The sequence below is a fragment of the Penicillium daleae genome, assembly GCF_028827525.1.
Source record: "Penicillium daleae strain IBT 16125 chromosome Unknown utg000004l_segment0_segment0, whole genome shotgun sequence".
Lineage (NCBI taxonomy): Eukaryota > Fungi > Ascomycota > Eurotiomycetes > Eurotiales > Aspergillaceae > Penicillium > Penicillium daleae.
Window position 1 is genome coordinate 1,320,863 of NW_026623152.1, and position 16,135 is coordinate 1,336,997.

A 16,135-nucleotide genomic window follows, 5' to 3' on the forward strand; every position below is an offset into this window, starting at 1 on the left:
TGCAAAGAATTGATCGTTATAACCGGGTTTTACTGTATCCCGAGAATCTCTATAATACTATTATGACGGTGTGTGAAGGAAGAAAAAAAAGGCCCTGGCTACTGCCAAGCGGCTAGTTCCTGTGTTGTTGTCGCGTGGACACGTTGTGGGGTCATCATCGCCTGGAAGAGAAGGCCGGTGGCTTTGCGCCGAGGACCAAACTTTATTCCGCCACTTTGAATGGGGTAGGGGTTTCTAAGCCGATACCCTGTCGGTCCAGCCGAGGGCCTTAGCAATTTTTGAAAAATATAAAGAATGAAGACAGGACTTTCGGTTTGGCGAAAATGGAGCCCTGTTGCAGTTGGATATAATTTTTGCGCAATATTTCCTACCAAGAAGCGATGCGCAGCCAGCGTATTGGTTATTTAGCGTCAGCGAGTGTGCTGTCCGGGCTGATCAGTTCAGGTATGAGATCCTCTACGAGGCTTTCCATCGAGGATATTTAATTTTCCTCCTTGCTTTGCATTTCTGACAGCCGCGATAGTGGCTGCCGACTGTGAATGCGGCTATTCCGTCAACTCGACTTCCTTCCCACAACATGAGGTTTTCACCGATCTGATCGAATCGGACTTCCTGACGATTCAGGATATTGCAGTAGATACGGATTGGAAGATCCAACGTTACTGGACACCATATGATCCCAGCTCGGGGTATTACGGAGAGAATTTTACCGCTGCAAATGTGGTGTCCAATCCACTCAAGTATAATTACTCTCTCGAGCACCCAACTGAGAGCCAACTTGGAGGCTCTGCCGGTCTACAACTCTGGGTTCGCAGCGAGCTTCAGTCCAACGGGCTTATCCCTTGTGGTCAGGTCAAATCGGCTCGAGATGATATCCAATATGGATCTTTTCGCACCGCGATGAAATTGACTCCTGTCAATGGCACCTGTAGTGCTTTCTTCTCCGTATTTCACCCTTCATGCATTCTGCGTACTGTTGGGGTGAAAGCTATTGCTAATTCTGCCTAGTATTATAACGACACCCAAGAGATCGATGTCGAGCTCCTTTCTCGGCAGTACACCAATTATTCTCTCTCCGGCTCTGATGTCCCGTCTTCCCCTATTAATTTAGTATTTCACTCCGTTCAATCCATCATCGACGACTATCAGCTACCAAACACATCTACGTACGGCCGTCCAGTTGTCCCAGTCGCACTCACCAACGAGTATCACGAATACCGGTTTGACTGGACACCCGACCGGGTTTCATTCTACTTCGATGGCAAATGGCTCTGGGACCTCATAACCGACGTTCCATCCTGGCGCACTGCAATTCTTTTCAGCCACTGGAGTAACGGCGCAGCCGGATGGACCCAAGGGCCCCCGACCGAAGACGCCGTGATGACAATCAGCTACTTCAAAGCCTACTTCAATAGCAGCGATCCGCAGCGCATGTCTGACTATGAGACGCGTTGCAAAGATCCTTCAGCCGCGAATTCCATCTGCATTATTCCCGACCAGAAGGTAGCACCCGGGGCAGCGGCTCCGCAGAATGGGTCAGCATCGACGTTTTTCTTTTCACAGCATAGTAATATGACCTCAAACCAGACGTTATACACGGGGGAAAACAGCGGCAACAGTTCTTCTTGCGCAAAAGTGGCTGGTATCCCATTGTGGGCTGTGGGAGTTGGAGTCTTTCTGGTTTTCGGTCAATGGATTGGTTTTTAACCTTATATTTACTATACTGTACATTTAATCGAATTTTAGCAGATGATGAGACATGTGTACTTTGATGCAATTTAAACAATACTGAAATACCTTTTAGGACCAGCTCAGTTGAGATTCTGCTGACCCGTTCTCAAGATTTGGAGTCACCGAATTTTGTAAAGATTTTCGATTATCCGGTGTCAATTCTGTTTATCAAGTAAAATTATCAACGGCGCTAGAGCCAATATGCACAGTAAACAAGTATCAAATCCGACAACTCTGAGGGAAATTTTCTATTTGAAGCTTGCTGAAAGAGATCGAAGACAGGATTAATGCAAGAGGATATGTAATTAGTAAAAGAAAGAGATAGAGGGCTATTTCAGAATGGATGTGACGGCGACTTCTAAGGTCTGGGGGTGACAATGAAAGCCGGCTGTGGTTTCGCCAGCGAGATAGACACCGACTGTGCTTCTGCCTGAGCCAAAGCTTGAGGAACTTCATGATGGTCAATCTTCTCCTGACTCAATTTCTCGTGCTCACTCTCTGTAATCACCTTTCTGGTTTTGCCCCAACCGAAAGAGTCCATGTATAAACAGGCATATACCAGGACGGATATGTTCAGGAAAGGACCGCAGAACATGTACATCAAGCATCCAAGCCAAAATTGTACTCGATCCAGCCATTTGGAGCACAACCACAGAGGAATGCACAAGTAGTAAGTTACGGGAACCAGCATCACGGAGACAAATGCCATTAGAATAGCGACAGGGACGCCTAAGCTGGAGTGAGTTCTGTGGTTCAAGATCGAAGGAGAGGTGACAACATACTAGTGGCTGCGACAATGAAGCTTGCCACACTGGCGAAAATGAACAAGTTCAAGAACCAAGTGGAAACATTGACCACTGCGAGTATACGCTCGAACCAATGCACACCCGGAGCAGTGGCAAGGAACAAGTCATTAGACGTAGCGCCGAGAGTCCATCGTCGACGCTGAGACAAGAACACAGACCACGACCCAGGAACGTCGGTATACGCTTTTGCTTTCAAAGCCTGGCGGGTCTGGACTTTGGGCCTTGAAGAGAGCATATGGCAGACATGATTACGGTCCTCGCTCGCGGTGGCGCGGATCTGAGTAAGAATGCCGTCGGTCAATGTTGGACAGTAACCAAATTTCTCGATCAGAACCTCCGGGCCACAGGTCTCCTCACAGATCTTGAGCAGTTGACAGCAACCTGGTAGACAGGATACCTTGTGTGTTGCGACCGACTGGTGAAGACGGCGCAAGCCCTGTGCAATAGTATATTCGGCAGACTGGTAAAGGCGCCACGGGTTGAAGTTGCCGCCTTTCCAGTCCACAGCCACGTAACCACAAACGCCAACAACGTGATCAAAGCGCGATTGCAAGAGAAGCTCATTGATGCAATCGTCGTCAAACACAGTATCAGCGTCCATTCCGATGAGATGATCAACGCGATCCATTCCCGCCTTGTTGATAAAAGAAACCATGTGAGCGAAGAAAGGGGATGTGAAGACAGTCTCTGGTCGCTCAAAACGAACATTGAAGTTGTACAAAAATGAACGAATCACGATGAGACTGTCTCGTTTTCCTTGATTTTGCTGCTTGACGATGCAGAAATAGGGAATTCCTTGGTATGATCCCTTTTGTACCTCGATGTCCATGAATTGCTGATCCCAGGCCAGGTAAGCCGCGGGCATGCGGATTCGATAGTCCTTCTGGAGTAAAATATCCTCAAAAAGATAATCTGCAGTTGTCTTCTCCATGCCCGGGCCGCGAACTTTGCCGTCACAGATGATCATGATAGCTCGCGGGTGTTGACTGATGTTCTTTTGGGAGATGAGTGAGTTCAAGGACTTCAACATCTCCTCTTGTGTTTCGTTATAACAAGGAATGACCATCACTAGAGACTCTGGTTTTTCCGGGACGGTTTGTTTCTCTGGAAGGACGAGTCGCTTTAAAACGTTGAAAACGATAGAAACAATCATGATGATGTTCAGGGCAACAGTTGCAGTAATGAAAGGCAATAGAACGTAATAGTATCTCGACCACCACCATGTGCTGAAGATGCAGAGACCACTAAAAACACAAATTGTCAGCACTAAAGACTCTGGCCATCAAGTTGGGGGAATATACATACTTCATACTGATGATAGCTGCCTGCATAAGGTGCTTCTGCGCCACAATAGTGCGTCGTCCTCGCCTTCGATTTCTGGGAGTATCCTCGGGTCTTTCCTTTGGCGTGACAGTGGTGACCAAATCCATCCATTCCTCAAACGCGGGGCCTGGATCGGCTTGCTCCTCATAGTGTGCTGAAGAGGCGCTAAACTCCCCAGCAGGCGATCCTCCCACTTGAGCCTCCGACGATTGAGGACAGTCGTCTTCAGAGATATCATCCTGGTCTGTAGGCTTTGTGGGCATGAGGTCCAACCATGGCTTCGGCGTGATCAATTCCCGATGGTTTGCTGCATGTGGATCGAAGGCTGCCCTAGCATCTTCAACATCATTATCTGGGTTTGAAGACAGAACAAACCCAGTATAACCTGTCAGAACAGTGGACTGCTGCGTAGCATGATCCCCAAAGCTCTGGCTGCTGTTGCCCCTGACGGAGCCCAAAGACTCTGGACGTGAGGTTACATTGCTATGCGACGTCACACTTGGAAGGCTGTATGAGGCACCGCTTTGGGATTCACCACTGGGTGAGGAAGGCCGAGTGTGGAAGTCGGATCCAGGACTATCCACTGCATTGATTTGGGGAAGATTGTGATCCAAGGCAGGAAGACGGGCGAGAGGGATCTGACAGACGTCTTCAAGTTTGGAGGATAGCAAGGACTTGCGAGGCAGTGTCATGGACTGAGCTTCCACATCCCGCTCATCGGGAGACATGACACGCTCCGCATAGTCAGCTTGAATGGTGTACATCCTCTATAGCTTAAACGAGAGACAAAGGGCGAAGGACGACGATGGCGATTTATCGTTTCCGCCGGCAATGGAAAAAGAAAGCAAGGTGCGACTCTGGAGCAAAATAAGCTATGCGAAAGGCTCAAATAGCTTTTGAAAGAGACATGGCGGAGAACGAACATGGCAAATATTTTCTCGCGCTGGGATAGAATGGCCGACACACACCAGCCGCAGAAGCGGCGAAACCGAGAGCGGAGCTATTCTCGCGTGGCCGTGAGGGCCTCCGCTCGGGTAATTTTGCACGACCATCGTATAGACTCGGGATCTGTTGACACCATTACGAGCCCGTCGAGCACATTGAGTATATCGAGTGTGTTGAGCATGGGTGAGGATGCAAGTGTCGGCATTATATGCCTCCCCGGGTGTCGTGTCCGCCAAGCGCGAAACCCCGGGTCGAGACCGCATTAAGCTTCAGGCTAAAGCTCCACCACGGCAACTCAGGCGTGATCTGTCAAATCATATTTCGGTGCGTGTCAGTAGATGCCGGACGCCCAGGGGGCGATTGAGCAGCCGGGATTCTCGCAGAAACTTGCTAGACTTCCCTCGCCAACATTAATTCATTGCCCTAGCAGAGGGGTCTCTTGCCCTAGCCCGAGTAGGCCTGAGTACGCGATTAGGACAACTTTCCCAGCGCACCGGCCGGCTGCTTGGTTCGATGCGCTAAAATAGGTCGGTGGCACTTTCGAACTGACATGCCTTAGACGGGCAAGATTGATCATCGTTCATGGGATCATAGGAATTAGTCACAGACACCAGGGGGTCCAGCGCCACCGAGGCGGTATTCCTGAATGGAAAAAAAGCTTTTTTCTTCTTGACTCTCTATAGCCTTAGTCGCTGAGCCACGTACCATCATTCCCTTTACGATATAAACAACGGCTATTATTCCAATCCGCGGCGAACTCGCCAAATCCGAATTCTGAGCCGCTCGCTCGTAGGTCTTATTCGCCAACACCTCCACTACATGCTTCGCTAGTCTCGTTCTCGGGCTGTAAACAAGCAATTACGGAGCAGGCGAGGAGACCAGCTGAGGCCAAGAAAGCGGATCACAGAAGATTTGGTCGTCACGCAAGTAAATTTATGCCAAGAAGGTCGGAGCGTCTGCGGACTAACCGTCCAGCCAAACTCGCGGCTTGCTTTGTTGGCACTCTGTCCCTATAGTGTAGCCAGTGGCGTCTTCTCGGTATGGTTTTGTTTCCCGGCATACGCCGCTCAGCAGACTTTTCCAAATAAGAACGAGCTGTTCGTTTGAACAATTCTCAGAATCGAGGCTCGCAGTGCCGAGCGCAGCGCGTCGAATCTGCCGATACACGATGACGAGATCGAAGAGAGTCCCGACATTGGGGATCTGGCCCAGCAAGGACCTGTACATGCGGATAGCTGATTTGTAGTTCTGAAGGTAAATCTAGCGAGGTAAACTCCGGAGGCAGGTTTCGACGAACTTGGTATATTTGATATATAAGAGGCGTGAGCGCAGAGAATGATGGGAGAACACAGTTGACCTTTTCAAAGTATCGGATTGAAGTCTCAATTGATCTTCATTCGGTCCTTGAAGCATTATTGAGAGTCTGAGACGCCGAGCCATGACCGTGACTTTTGTTCCATTTCCTCCTTCGCCTGATGGATCGGAGGATGATAATTCATCTTCGGATTTCTTCAAGGCTCGGCCCAGTGCCCATTCTGCCTCCAACCATGGGCTAGCAACCCCTCCTCGTGAAGCTCAGCTGGTCGATCTTCGTTCTTGCCCGCCCCAACTATCAGGCCCTGCAGTTGCGCAACCGAAGACGTTGGCATCGGTCGTTGCAGTGATCGGTGTAGGCTACGTGGGCTATCAACTTGTCATGGCTTTTGCAAAAGCTTACTCGGTCATTGCCTATGATGTGGATCAAGGCCGTCTCAACCAAGTGAGCAAGACGGAAACAAATCCTAACATCTGCTATACTAGCAACCCGAAGGCTATAGCCGATGCAACCCACTTCCTCGTCTCTGTTCCCACCCGGCTGCACCACGACAACACCGTCGACACTCAACACCTCGAGAGCGCCATCTCACTGGTGGCCAAATATGCAAGACCGGGCTCGACGGTGATCATCGAGAGCTCGGTTGCGGTGGGCATGACCCGCCAGTTGATTCGAGAGGTCATGCGCACTAAAGGCCTCAAGGCGGGCATGTCCCCCGAGCGCGTCGATCCCGGTCGAGTCAAGCCTGCCTTCGAAACTATCCCCAAGATCATCTCCGGTCTTGACGACATCGTGCCGGGCTCTCTAGCCAGCATTCATGAGCTCTACCAAGAGATCTTCGAACACCTGGTGGTTGTGTCTTCCCCAGAGGTCGCTGAGATGACTAAATTATACGAGAACTGCCAGCGAATGGTCTGTATCGCCCATGCGAACGAAATGGCGGATGCCTGCCACATGATCGGGATCAATGCCCTCGAGGTTTCCACCGCAGCGGCCACCAAGCCATTCGGGTACCAGCCATACTCGCCGGGCCTTGGTGTCGGCGGCCACTGCATCCCCGTCAACCCTTACTATCTCCTCACGAACTCAGAATTCCCGCTGCTCCAAGCCGCGACAGAGAAGATGGCGGCTCGACCGTCGCGAATGGGTGACCGTGTAATGCGAAAATACCTGAAGCAATATCAATCTCAATCCGCCCAGCGATCGGATCGGACCCGGGTGCTGGTGGTAGGGGTGGGCTTCAAGCGTGGACAGTCTGTCCTGAGTAACTCTCCCGCACTGTCCCTCGTGCGTCACTTGCTTTCTGAGTGGGATGCCTATGTTGCGTTCGCGGACCCTTTGGTGTCGGCCGAGGCTGTACCGTTCTGTCCCCGGTTAGATGAAAAGACTCAATGGAGTAAGCAGAGCTTGGAAGAGTTCGATGTCGTTATTGTTGCAGTGGACCAGGTGGGGTTGGATCTGGCGGTTTTGGACAGACTTGAAGGTGTATTGGTTGAGAGTTTTGTGAAGTGTTGCTGAAATGTACAGTGACTTGGCTTTTTGTTTGGTTTTGAGGACGATCTATGACGCGCTGGTGGAGAATTGTCTTCTCAATCATAGTTCTAATGGCTTTCCCCCCTCTTCTTTGTTCTGAAATGATATATAATGCTCAAGGAGTTTCTAAGTTACAAGGTTTTACGCGGCGTACTTGATCCTAACGTACAGCCACCAGGGAAATAGCCAAAGGACCTTTTGAAATCCTCATATCAGTAAAATAGACAGGGGAAGACAACACACTTCATCAGCACTTGACAAGATCACCGTAGTCAAAGGTACCAGTCGGAACCACTGGAGAAAGAACGATAGTGACATAGAATCAACTTTACAAGAGAATTAGACAGATACTAGAGGCTAGAGGCTAGATACTAGACACCATTCAGCACTTGATATCCAGCATGGACCAGACTTCGGGGCCCAGTGGCGTCGGCCACGGCAGTCCAATAGAAAAGACCCCCGAGATCATTGACCTTGACATATTGCGCCTTGAGTCGGACAGTGTCGGGAGTATCGTAACTAACGAAGCCACTTTCCTTGCCAACCGAACCCGCCGCACCCAACTCCTCGTCCACAAATTCCTGCGCATCGGACAAGGGCAGTTCGCTAAACTCGTACGTGCCACCTTCCCCGGCATGGCCGCTGAAGCGCTGTCCCACCCCATCCACACCCAAGAAAGACCGTCCGTACACGGGCACTCCGAGAACGATCTTCCTACTTAGAACGCCTCGCGCGCGCAGGTATTGCACGGCGCCGTGGCCAGAACGCTTGGAAAAGGCGTTATGCGGAGACGAGGGCGCGTAGAGCTGGCTCTGGTGACCCGATAGCTCCGTCCAGGGCCCCGCAAAGTCATAACACATCATGTTCAGGAAATCAACGTGTTCGGCTACTTTGGCCACGTTGATGTGTTTGAGGCACCACTCGCCCACCGGAAGAGCGGTCGTGAGCATGTACTGTGGAGCCGGGAGGTTCCTGCGCAGTTCCTCTAAGAGCAGGACATAGTCCCGCCCCTCCGCCGGGCTGGATGGGTGTTCCCAGTCCACTCGAGGTTGGTTAGCCCTTTTTCGTCTCCTTGCGGGGATTTCTCCAGATCCAAGGAATCCGCCAGTGGTCGCTCGAAAGAAAAAGGCAAAAAAAAAAAAAAAAAAAAAAACTCACGGTCCACTCCGTTGAGCTCAAAGCGATCGACAAACTCCCGGAGGGTCTGGCCGAGGCGAACGCGACGATCAACGCGATTCGCCACTTCCTTGAAGGGTTTGCTCCCACTTCCCCCTCCGACGGAGACGAGCAGTTTGAGGTGTGGATACCGCTGGCGCCTCAGCGCCTTGAATGCGTGAAGGCACCCATTGACGCCGTCGGCTGGATATTCCAGGTCCGCTTTGGCATCCAGATGCTAGAGTCGATTGCCGAGTTTAGCAGACAAGGCTGGGAACGGTGATCGGAGGGGTGAATGATAGCTTACAAAGACATTGCCGTCGTCTTGAACTCTATTGCAGCGAAACATCAAGTCAGCTCAGAAAGTCCGGGAACAGTGAAGAGATAGATTGAGGGCAGTTTCCATTATGATACAACCCACTTGCCAGTGCGGTGTCAATTAGTTGGATAGGTTGGGTTGCCAACCTCAAAAATGCATAGAACACGTGTGTTATGTGGTCGAGATCCATCGACGATGGAATTTGTCCCCTGTAAATCCGCCAACTAGGGTAATAGGAGGCATTGATATAGCGAATGTGCTGCATCCTGTTGCTGGCTTTGTAACCGGCATCGAAGTTCGGGAAAACTGCGAGCTTGCTTTATAAAGGAATGATAAATTAGAGGAGAAAAATGCCAGGCGGAAGCGAATCTCCGGTATCTCCACCATTTAGTCTCAATTACCCGACAGGCTTGGAAAGCTGCATAGGTAAAGCGATTCAGTGGTGCTCCGCACCAACTGCTTACATATTGAACCAGGGAACCTCCCAAGTAGATCTGACAAAGTAGACCAGGGCAGATCAGATCATCAAAACAACAATCGGAATATCACAAACCACTTGCTCTCTTTGTGTGGAAAAAGTCCACTGAAGGGTCACATCATACTCATTGGGCAACCAGCTCGGGGAGAAGACTGTTGCTCACTCATCCACTCATTATTATAGGGTTATGATCGAGGCATCGAGGGCTTTAATTGCTGGATCTTCCCCATTTGCGGATTGCTTGTGCCAGCTGTTTCCAGGACCAGCCCTTCGTTGGCCTATTGAAGCTCTTCCTTGTCTGCTTTGCTTCTTGTTCTCTTGCGCAATCCAAGCCTTATCCGGTCTAGCACGTGCTCAGTGGGGCGCTGCGAAAGAAAGCGATATGTCTCCGGGGTAATGCAGTATAATATACGGCCTGCACTGGATGTAATGATCTTTCTCTTATGAGGCTATTCCCATGCTGATGCCTTGCGGGAATTGTTGAGGCCTGAGGCATCCAACAGTCATCGGGGACCATTCCTCGGTGACGGATCGCGTCTGTAGTGAACCGCTGGGGTTACACCCCATGAAGGTCCACGTCAACATATTGCGCTGATCCTTCAGCCTCGCGTCCTCGGATTCCTAAGGCCTCTCTCACCCTCTGTATATGAACCTAACTTCTTAAGAGGGAAAAGGGCCCCTTAAGAAACAGTCTCGTTCTTAATCCGATATCTTGTGGTGCACATCTCTTCCTTGCCTAGCCAACAGGCCTTTCTACACTGCAAGTAGATTATCTCGTAACAGGCATCAACCTTATTAGCCGTCGTGATAAGCTCCGTGCACTCTTCTTGACGCGCTGTAACTACCAGCGCGCCCTAAACGAAGACCCTAAATCCCCACGTGTATGATTTACGACTGTATAACAGGTCATAAAAGAGAATGGTATATAATTGGAGGATATCTATGACTTTAATGAGAAAGGTTTTATAACAAGGCTTATATCTACATAGAAGATAGTCACGCGAGCAGATTTATAGGGTTGGAGATATCTATTATTGCTAGGAAATCACGAATGGGTTACTACTACCGAAGTAATCTATAAAGATAGCTTTTCGCTACCGCCCTATATTATCTTTACGTGTAAGGTTACTATGACGGGTTAGTTTAATAACCTACCAAAAGACTGGCGGTTTAAGGTCTCGGATAATGGATGGACTACTGATAAGATTTGTCTACGCTAGTTATAAAAGCTCTTTATCTAGTCAATGAATTCGCGCGTAGTAAAGGCATAGGACCTCTATTTTGCACTTTAATATTTAGGCATAGATCATCGGTATTATTTAACACCGGAGACCAGAGGACGGCTTTTCTCTAGTGCCTTCCTTTTTTATAGTATAATTCCTCTAACCTTCTTTTCCTTGAAAGAATCTTACGACTCAGGAAATAGGTTCATGACGGAAAAAGAGGGCTACATGGAAGTGATTCACGAAATAAATAATATTATGGGCGCTATGCTTCGGAGTTAGACTAAGCGCGGCGGACTGGGTGCTCAATAGATGCCTCTGATGGGTCTCTGAGTAATTAGCGAACTGACTGATCACACTCACTGAGCACCCACTGAGTAGTCACGTGAATACTCCGATCAGCTCTCTGAGTCTGAGTCCAGTCTGAGATTTACTCAATGAGTCTGAGTCTGAGTACCATCGCAAAAGCGGCGGCATCTCAGAAAGGAAAGCCCCACCTGGCAGAGGAAAAACACTAGGTAGAGTGACCTATCTAAGTTTAGTGCTTCACCTGCAGGGCAAGGATGAAGGGGCTGAAGCTATGCACCGGCGAGCACTACAGGGCTTTGAGAAAGTTCTAGGACAGAGCATCCTGAAACTCTTGGTAGTGTCCGTTATCTTGCTTTCCTTCTCAAATACCAAGGCAAGTACGAAGAAGCCGAAGCTATGTACCAGCGAGTACTAGAAGGTAGAGAGAAAGTGTTTGGACCAGAGCATCCTAATACTCTCAATGCAGTTACAGATCTTGGTGTACTGCTTCAACGAAAGGGCAAGTACGAAGAAGCCGAACCTATGCACCGGCGAGATCTAGAAGGTAGCGAGAAAGCTCTAGGGCTAGAGCATCCTGATACCTTCATTAGTGTTGACAATCTTGGTATGTTGCTTCAGCGAATGGGCAATTACGAAGAAGCCGAACCTTTGCACCGGCGAGCACTAGAAGGTAGAGAGAAAGCTCTAGGGTTCGAGCATCCGGATACCCTTTCTAGTGTTAACAATCTTGGTGTACTGCTTCAAGACCAAGGCAAGGACGAAGAGGCCGAAGCAATGTACCGGCGAGCACTGGAAGCCTACCAGAAAACTCTAGGGCCAGAGCATCCTGATACTCTCGCTTGTAGAAAAAATATTGCTCGCTCACGGAAATTGCTTAGGTGGGCTCAACATGTGTTGACTACACAATCCGTTGAAGATCCATCTGATGAACATCCATCCGTTGAAGAAACCTCAACCCTGGCCCCTAAGCAAAACAAGCCCTCAACTCCCGCACAAAAGTTTCTCGAGAACCATCCTCTTTTCCGAGGCTCGCGGAGTGCCCAAGCTGTGCCGCGACGTGATGACCTGGACGAGGTTGATTGAGAGATTGTCTTGTAATCTGATTGTCACCTGTCATTTTGGAGAGAACTGATGTATACAAGGTGATGGAGATTCCTCCCTCCCTTGGCCTTGGCCTCGGCCTCGAGCGTTTGGCAGCAGGACCAGCGATTGTTCCTGCTTGCAGATTGTTGGTGCTTGCAGATTGCAGTGTGCAGAGGGTCTTCTGGTTTCTTCCTTCTGTTTCTTGCTTTGTTCGATGGCCTATATAGGCCATCTCCTGTTTTCTCTTCTTCCTGTCCTTTAGAGAGGTTTCTCTAGATAGAGATTGATGATCGTTCCTCTCCTGCTTTCCTGGCTTCCTCTGCGTAGCGGCGATTTTCGCCGTCACAGGGCTTCCAAAGGCACCCCATAGGGGGCACCCAAAAGTGCGGAGCGTAGCGCTACATCGTATACGCTATAGGCTATATAGTATATTCTATATTCATTTCTACATAATTGAAAATGTAGAGGGTTTTATGGGTAGTGGTTTTCACACTAAATAGGGGAGGGAAACGTCCCCACCCCCTTGTAGCTATATAGCGTAATCTTGATCGTACACGGTAGTAAACGTTCCAAGACCCGCCCCCGACCCCTTTTAAGAACGGAGCGTAGCGAAGCTCTTTGATGGCCCGGGAAATTACTAGGCCTGAAATTTTGGGCCACCAATTTTTGCTTGCAGGTCACGTTACTCTGAATTTTTACGACCAATCAGAGTGTCAGGATCGTGTATAAGACCGACCAATCAGGATCGCGTAAAATAGCACAACTCTCGAAATTTCACTCCCTACACCCATTTACTCAGGAAGTAATACTGGTGACGCGCGCTGCGCACGCTGAGGCCCTGAAACGAAAAGAAAAACAAAAGTTAGTGAAAAGTCATACAGAGTTGGGTGAAAACATGAAAGTCTAACGGTTGGCTTTGGCAAGGGGCCAGAAATTAGACACATGTTCGTTAGGATTAGCGAATTATATGCGTGCCATGCGTGCCAGCTCGCGTAGCACAAGGCGGTGTAATGTGTGATTGGATGAGCATGTATGCAGAATATATTCTTAAAGTCAAAAGGTGAATTAAGTGGAGAGGCCCTCAGTAGAGGTTGTTATGGGTATTCGCGTTGAGAGTGGGCATCAGGTCGGAACAGGGGATCCCGGAGTAATAATAACAATAGGTGATTCTCTTCTCTTATTCTATTACGATGGAGCGAGAACAGCAGTCGAGGCCTATTGGAAGACAGAAGCACAAGATAGGTAGGTATACCAGGATCCCCAGGTAAGGAGAAAAAGCAACAGAGGTCGAATACGAGTATGGGAAGAATGATGCCAAAGGAGGAAGGAAACGAAAGCAGCTGAACTGCAATAAGAGGAGAGGGTACAAAGATTGGGCTAGAGAGCGTTAGGATGCAATAAAATCCAATAAGAGCATTCCTTGGCACGAGAACGCACCAATTAGTACCGAGAAAAACGAATAGGTTGGCAGTGGGAGCGCAGCAAAGCTTTGTGGGCAGCTCGCGCAGGGTTGTAAAACCCTTTCACTAGATTCCTCCGTTTCAGGGCAAGGTTACAAAGGTTATACGTTTAGAAAGGCGGCCTTCGGGCGGCGTGGCGAAGCGCAGAGATCAGCCAAGCGTTTAGCAGTAGGAGCGCAGGTAAGTCATTGTGGCTAGGAAGGGAAATAAATTCCATTGAACATTAAGCTACCGCGGACACATTTCAATTCAACACTTTTTTCCTTTCGTTTTGCAATATTTCGTGAATAATCCCATCACCTGTGGCTCGACATCCTTTTCAAAATTTTTGATCTTCTTATCCAAAATAGGACAGTATGCCATTGCTGTCGCACCATATTTCAACATCAAGCTTCCAGCCATCCCCTTAACGCAATCTCCCGCCTTTTTCCGATGATCTGCGTTGCAGTAATTGTATGTATTTTTATGGCATTTCGCGATGATTTTATGCTTCTCTTTTTCCCATCCTTTGGGCGGATCTTTCGTAAGCCATTTCTTGGTGAGGAAAAGAGGGAGAATCTCGCGGTTGACAAATTCCACATCCGCCTGGCCACCGGGTCGGATTCCTTGACCGCAGATATCCCTATTAAATTTTTCCCCGATGGTTTTCGACAGCTTTTCCACGGCTTCATCATCGGGGATGCATCCCCCATTTCTAGGAACTCCAGCTAAAAGGAAAAGAACTATAAGCATCAAAAGTGTGGCTTCATCGCAAGGGCTGATGGACTTGGTGTATCACTGACCTAATTTCTTGCACCAGAGCCTCTTGAACCTCGATGAGTAGCTAGTAGCATATTCCTCACAGCAGTCGTCAAAGTTGGTCAGAGTTGAACAATTGTTCTCATATCCCCCTGCAATAGTCCATGCTTTGAACTGCCAGCCATTTACTAAATCACCTGTCTTGGCCCCTTCAGAGCTGGCGAACTCGCAAGAAGGTATAGTTTCAGGCCAGATGCACGAATCCCCAATGCTGGAGTACTGGGAAATCGCTTCCGTTGCAAAAAGAGCGGCGGTGATGAAAAGGTTGAAATGCATTTTGTAAAGATATAGCTTGACACTAACCGGTAGGTAGGCTTGTAACAGAAGAGAACAATTCGTGATATTTATAACTTAATAACAAAAGGTAGAGGATAGGGGGCAAAGGATAAGGGGCAGCAATGTGCAGAAAACATGGAAGACCATCGGTAGATTATTACATTCTGTGTAAACTAAAGATCTACAGTGCGGGCTAATTACATTAGTGCAATGGATTTTTTTTCAAATAGCCTCTATTATATACGTAAGGAAATTAGTTAAATATTAGGGCTAATAACTGCAAGATAGTCACGCGCTTCTAGCTAATCTAGGAATGTGCTTTATTAGAGTAGATCTGATACTAGTAGTAATAGACATCAACTAGTCTAGAAGTTAGTCTATAATTGCATTAATACAGGATCTTTATTCCAGCTAGCGATTGTTTCTTCTTAGAGATTCTAGAGTGTTTGATTTAAGATAGTAGTCGTGAATCAGGTATAGATTCTACATCTTCCATAGAAATTCGAGCAATATTTTCTGTGAGCATCCCAGTCCCGTCTGGTGGGATTGTTCTTAAGGTCAAGGACATATAGAGGTCCATTCCGAAAGTCTTTCGATATTTGCATTTTCTTACCATACCTAATCGAGCCTAGGTGTTTTTTAAACCAATATTCGGCTGGTTTAATACCCCCTACCCTCTTTATATTCATTACCCCTTTCTAAACTTATAATCTCTTCAATATACCTGGGTGGTCGGAAGTTCATTCAATTCAACATCGTCCGAGTAGAGATCCGTTTGAAAGGAGCGCGAACGCTATCCCCGAAACGAAAATAGCACCGAAAACCCAATTCTCCGACTAGACTCCGAGTAAGCAACAAAAACTGAAAAGCTACAAAACGGCAAAAGAGGTGCTGATTAGACCGGAAACGACTGCCGTAGATAGAACCAACATACTGAAGATTGCTCCCTAGCCTCTACATTCTCCATAGCTAAGTTTTCGCTCAACGCTATTGATATCACGACTGTGTTAGAGACTGCCACGATAGGATCCCCATACCGAATACGGATACGGGAAAGCCCAGTGCCTAAGGAGGAAGGAAGGGAATGCAGGAGAGCAGCAATCAAAGGAGAGCAGCAATCAAAGGAGAGCAGCAATCAAAGGAGAGCAGCAATCAAAGGAGAGCAGCAATCAAAGGAGAGCATGGAGAAGGAGATGAGCAATAAGAAAATTCCAGGGCACGTAGCCAGGAGCCAACAAGAACAAGCCTTGGCGGCCAAAATCGACGAGTCAGCGGCGAGAACGGGCAAGGACTTTTCAGTGACGAACGCACCTAACTTTGCGGGTAGCTCGCGCAGGGTAGTATACTGGTGACGCGCGCTTCGCAAGCTCCGCACGCCGAT

At 48.6% G+C, this 16,135-nt stretch overlaps 6 protein-coding genes across 6 annotated transcripts; 3 read left to right on the forward strand and 3 right to left on the reverse strand.

Annotated features, from left to right (window-relative positions):
* Positions 1–380: 380 nt before the first annotated feature.
* N7458_004120 (glycoside hydrolase family 16 protein) lies at positions 381–1,707 on the forward strand (the record flags this gene model as incomplete). Its single annotated transcript, XM_056907502.1, has 3 exons — positions 381–444; positions 524–945; positions 1,009–1,707. 3 exons carry the CDS (start codon positions 381–383, stop codon positions 1,705–1,707), a joined length of 1,185 nt encoding a protein of 394 aa, XP_056768229.1.
* A 382-nt stretch (positions 1,708–2,089) lies between these two features.
* On the reverse strand, positions 2,090–4,624 carry N7458_004121 (chitin synthase-domain-containing protein; the record flags this gene model as incomplete). Its single annotated transcript, XM_056907503.1, has 3 exons — positions 2,090–2,460; positions 2,514–3,781; positions 3,843–4,624. The coding sequence occupies 3 exons, from the start codon at positions 4,622–4,624 to the stop codon at positions 2,090–2,092; spliced, it is 2,421 nt and encodes an 806-aa protein (XP_056768230.1).
* A 1,619-nt stretch (positions 4,625–6,243) lies between these two features.
* N7458_004122 (nucleotide sugar dehydrogenase) lies at positions 6,244–7,638 on the forward strand (the record flags this gene model as incomplete). Its single annotated transcript, XM_056907504.1, has 1 exon — positions 6,244–7,638. One exon carries the CDS (start codon positions 6,244–6,246, stop codon positions 7,636–7,638), a length of 1,395 nt encoding a protein of 464 aa, XP_056768231.1.
* Positions 7,639–8,024: 386 nt separating this feature from the next.
* On the reverse strand, positions 8,025–9,392 carry N7458_004123 (glycoside hydrolase family 18 protein; the record flags this gene model as incomplete). The annotated part of the gene is made up of 4 exons (XM_056907505.1): positions 8,025–8,695; positions 8,812–9,046; positions 9,116–9,140; positions 9,223–9,392. The coding sequence occupies 4 exons, from the start codon at positions 9,390–9,392 to the stop codon at positions 8,025–8,027; spliced, it is 1,101 nt and encodes a 366-aa protein (XP_056768232.1).
* Positions 9,393–11,533: 2,141 nt separating this feature from the next.
* On the forward strand, positions 11,534–12,220 carry N7458_004124 (uncharacterized protein; the record flags this gene model as incomplete). The annotated part of the gene is made up of 1 exon (XM_056907506.1): positions 11,534–12,220. One exon carries the CDS (start codon positions 11,534–11,536, stop codon positions 12,218–12,220), a length of 687 nt encoding a protein of 228 aa, XP_056768233.1.
* Positions 12,221–13,929: 1,709 nt separating this feature from the next.
* Positions 13,930–14,754, reverse strand: N7458_004125 (uncharacterized protein; the record flags this gene model as incomplete). Its single annotated transcript, XM_056907507.1, has 2 exons — positions 13,930–14,402; positions 14,463–14,754. The coding sequence occupies 2 exons, from the start codon at positions 14,752–14,754 to the stop codon at positions 13,930–13,932; spliced, it is 765 nt and encodes a 254-aa protein (XP_056768234.1).
* Between the last annotated feature and the right edge of the window lie 1,381 nt (positions 14,755–16,135).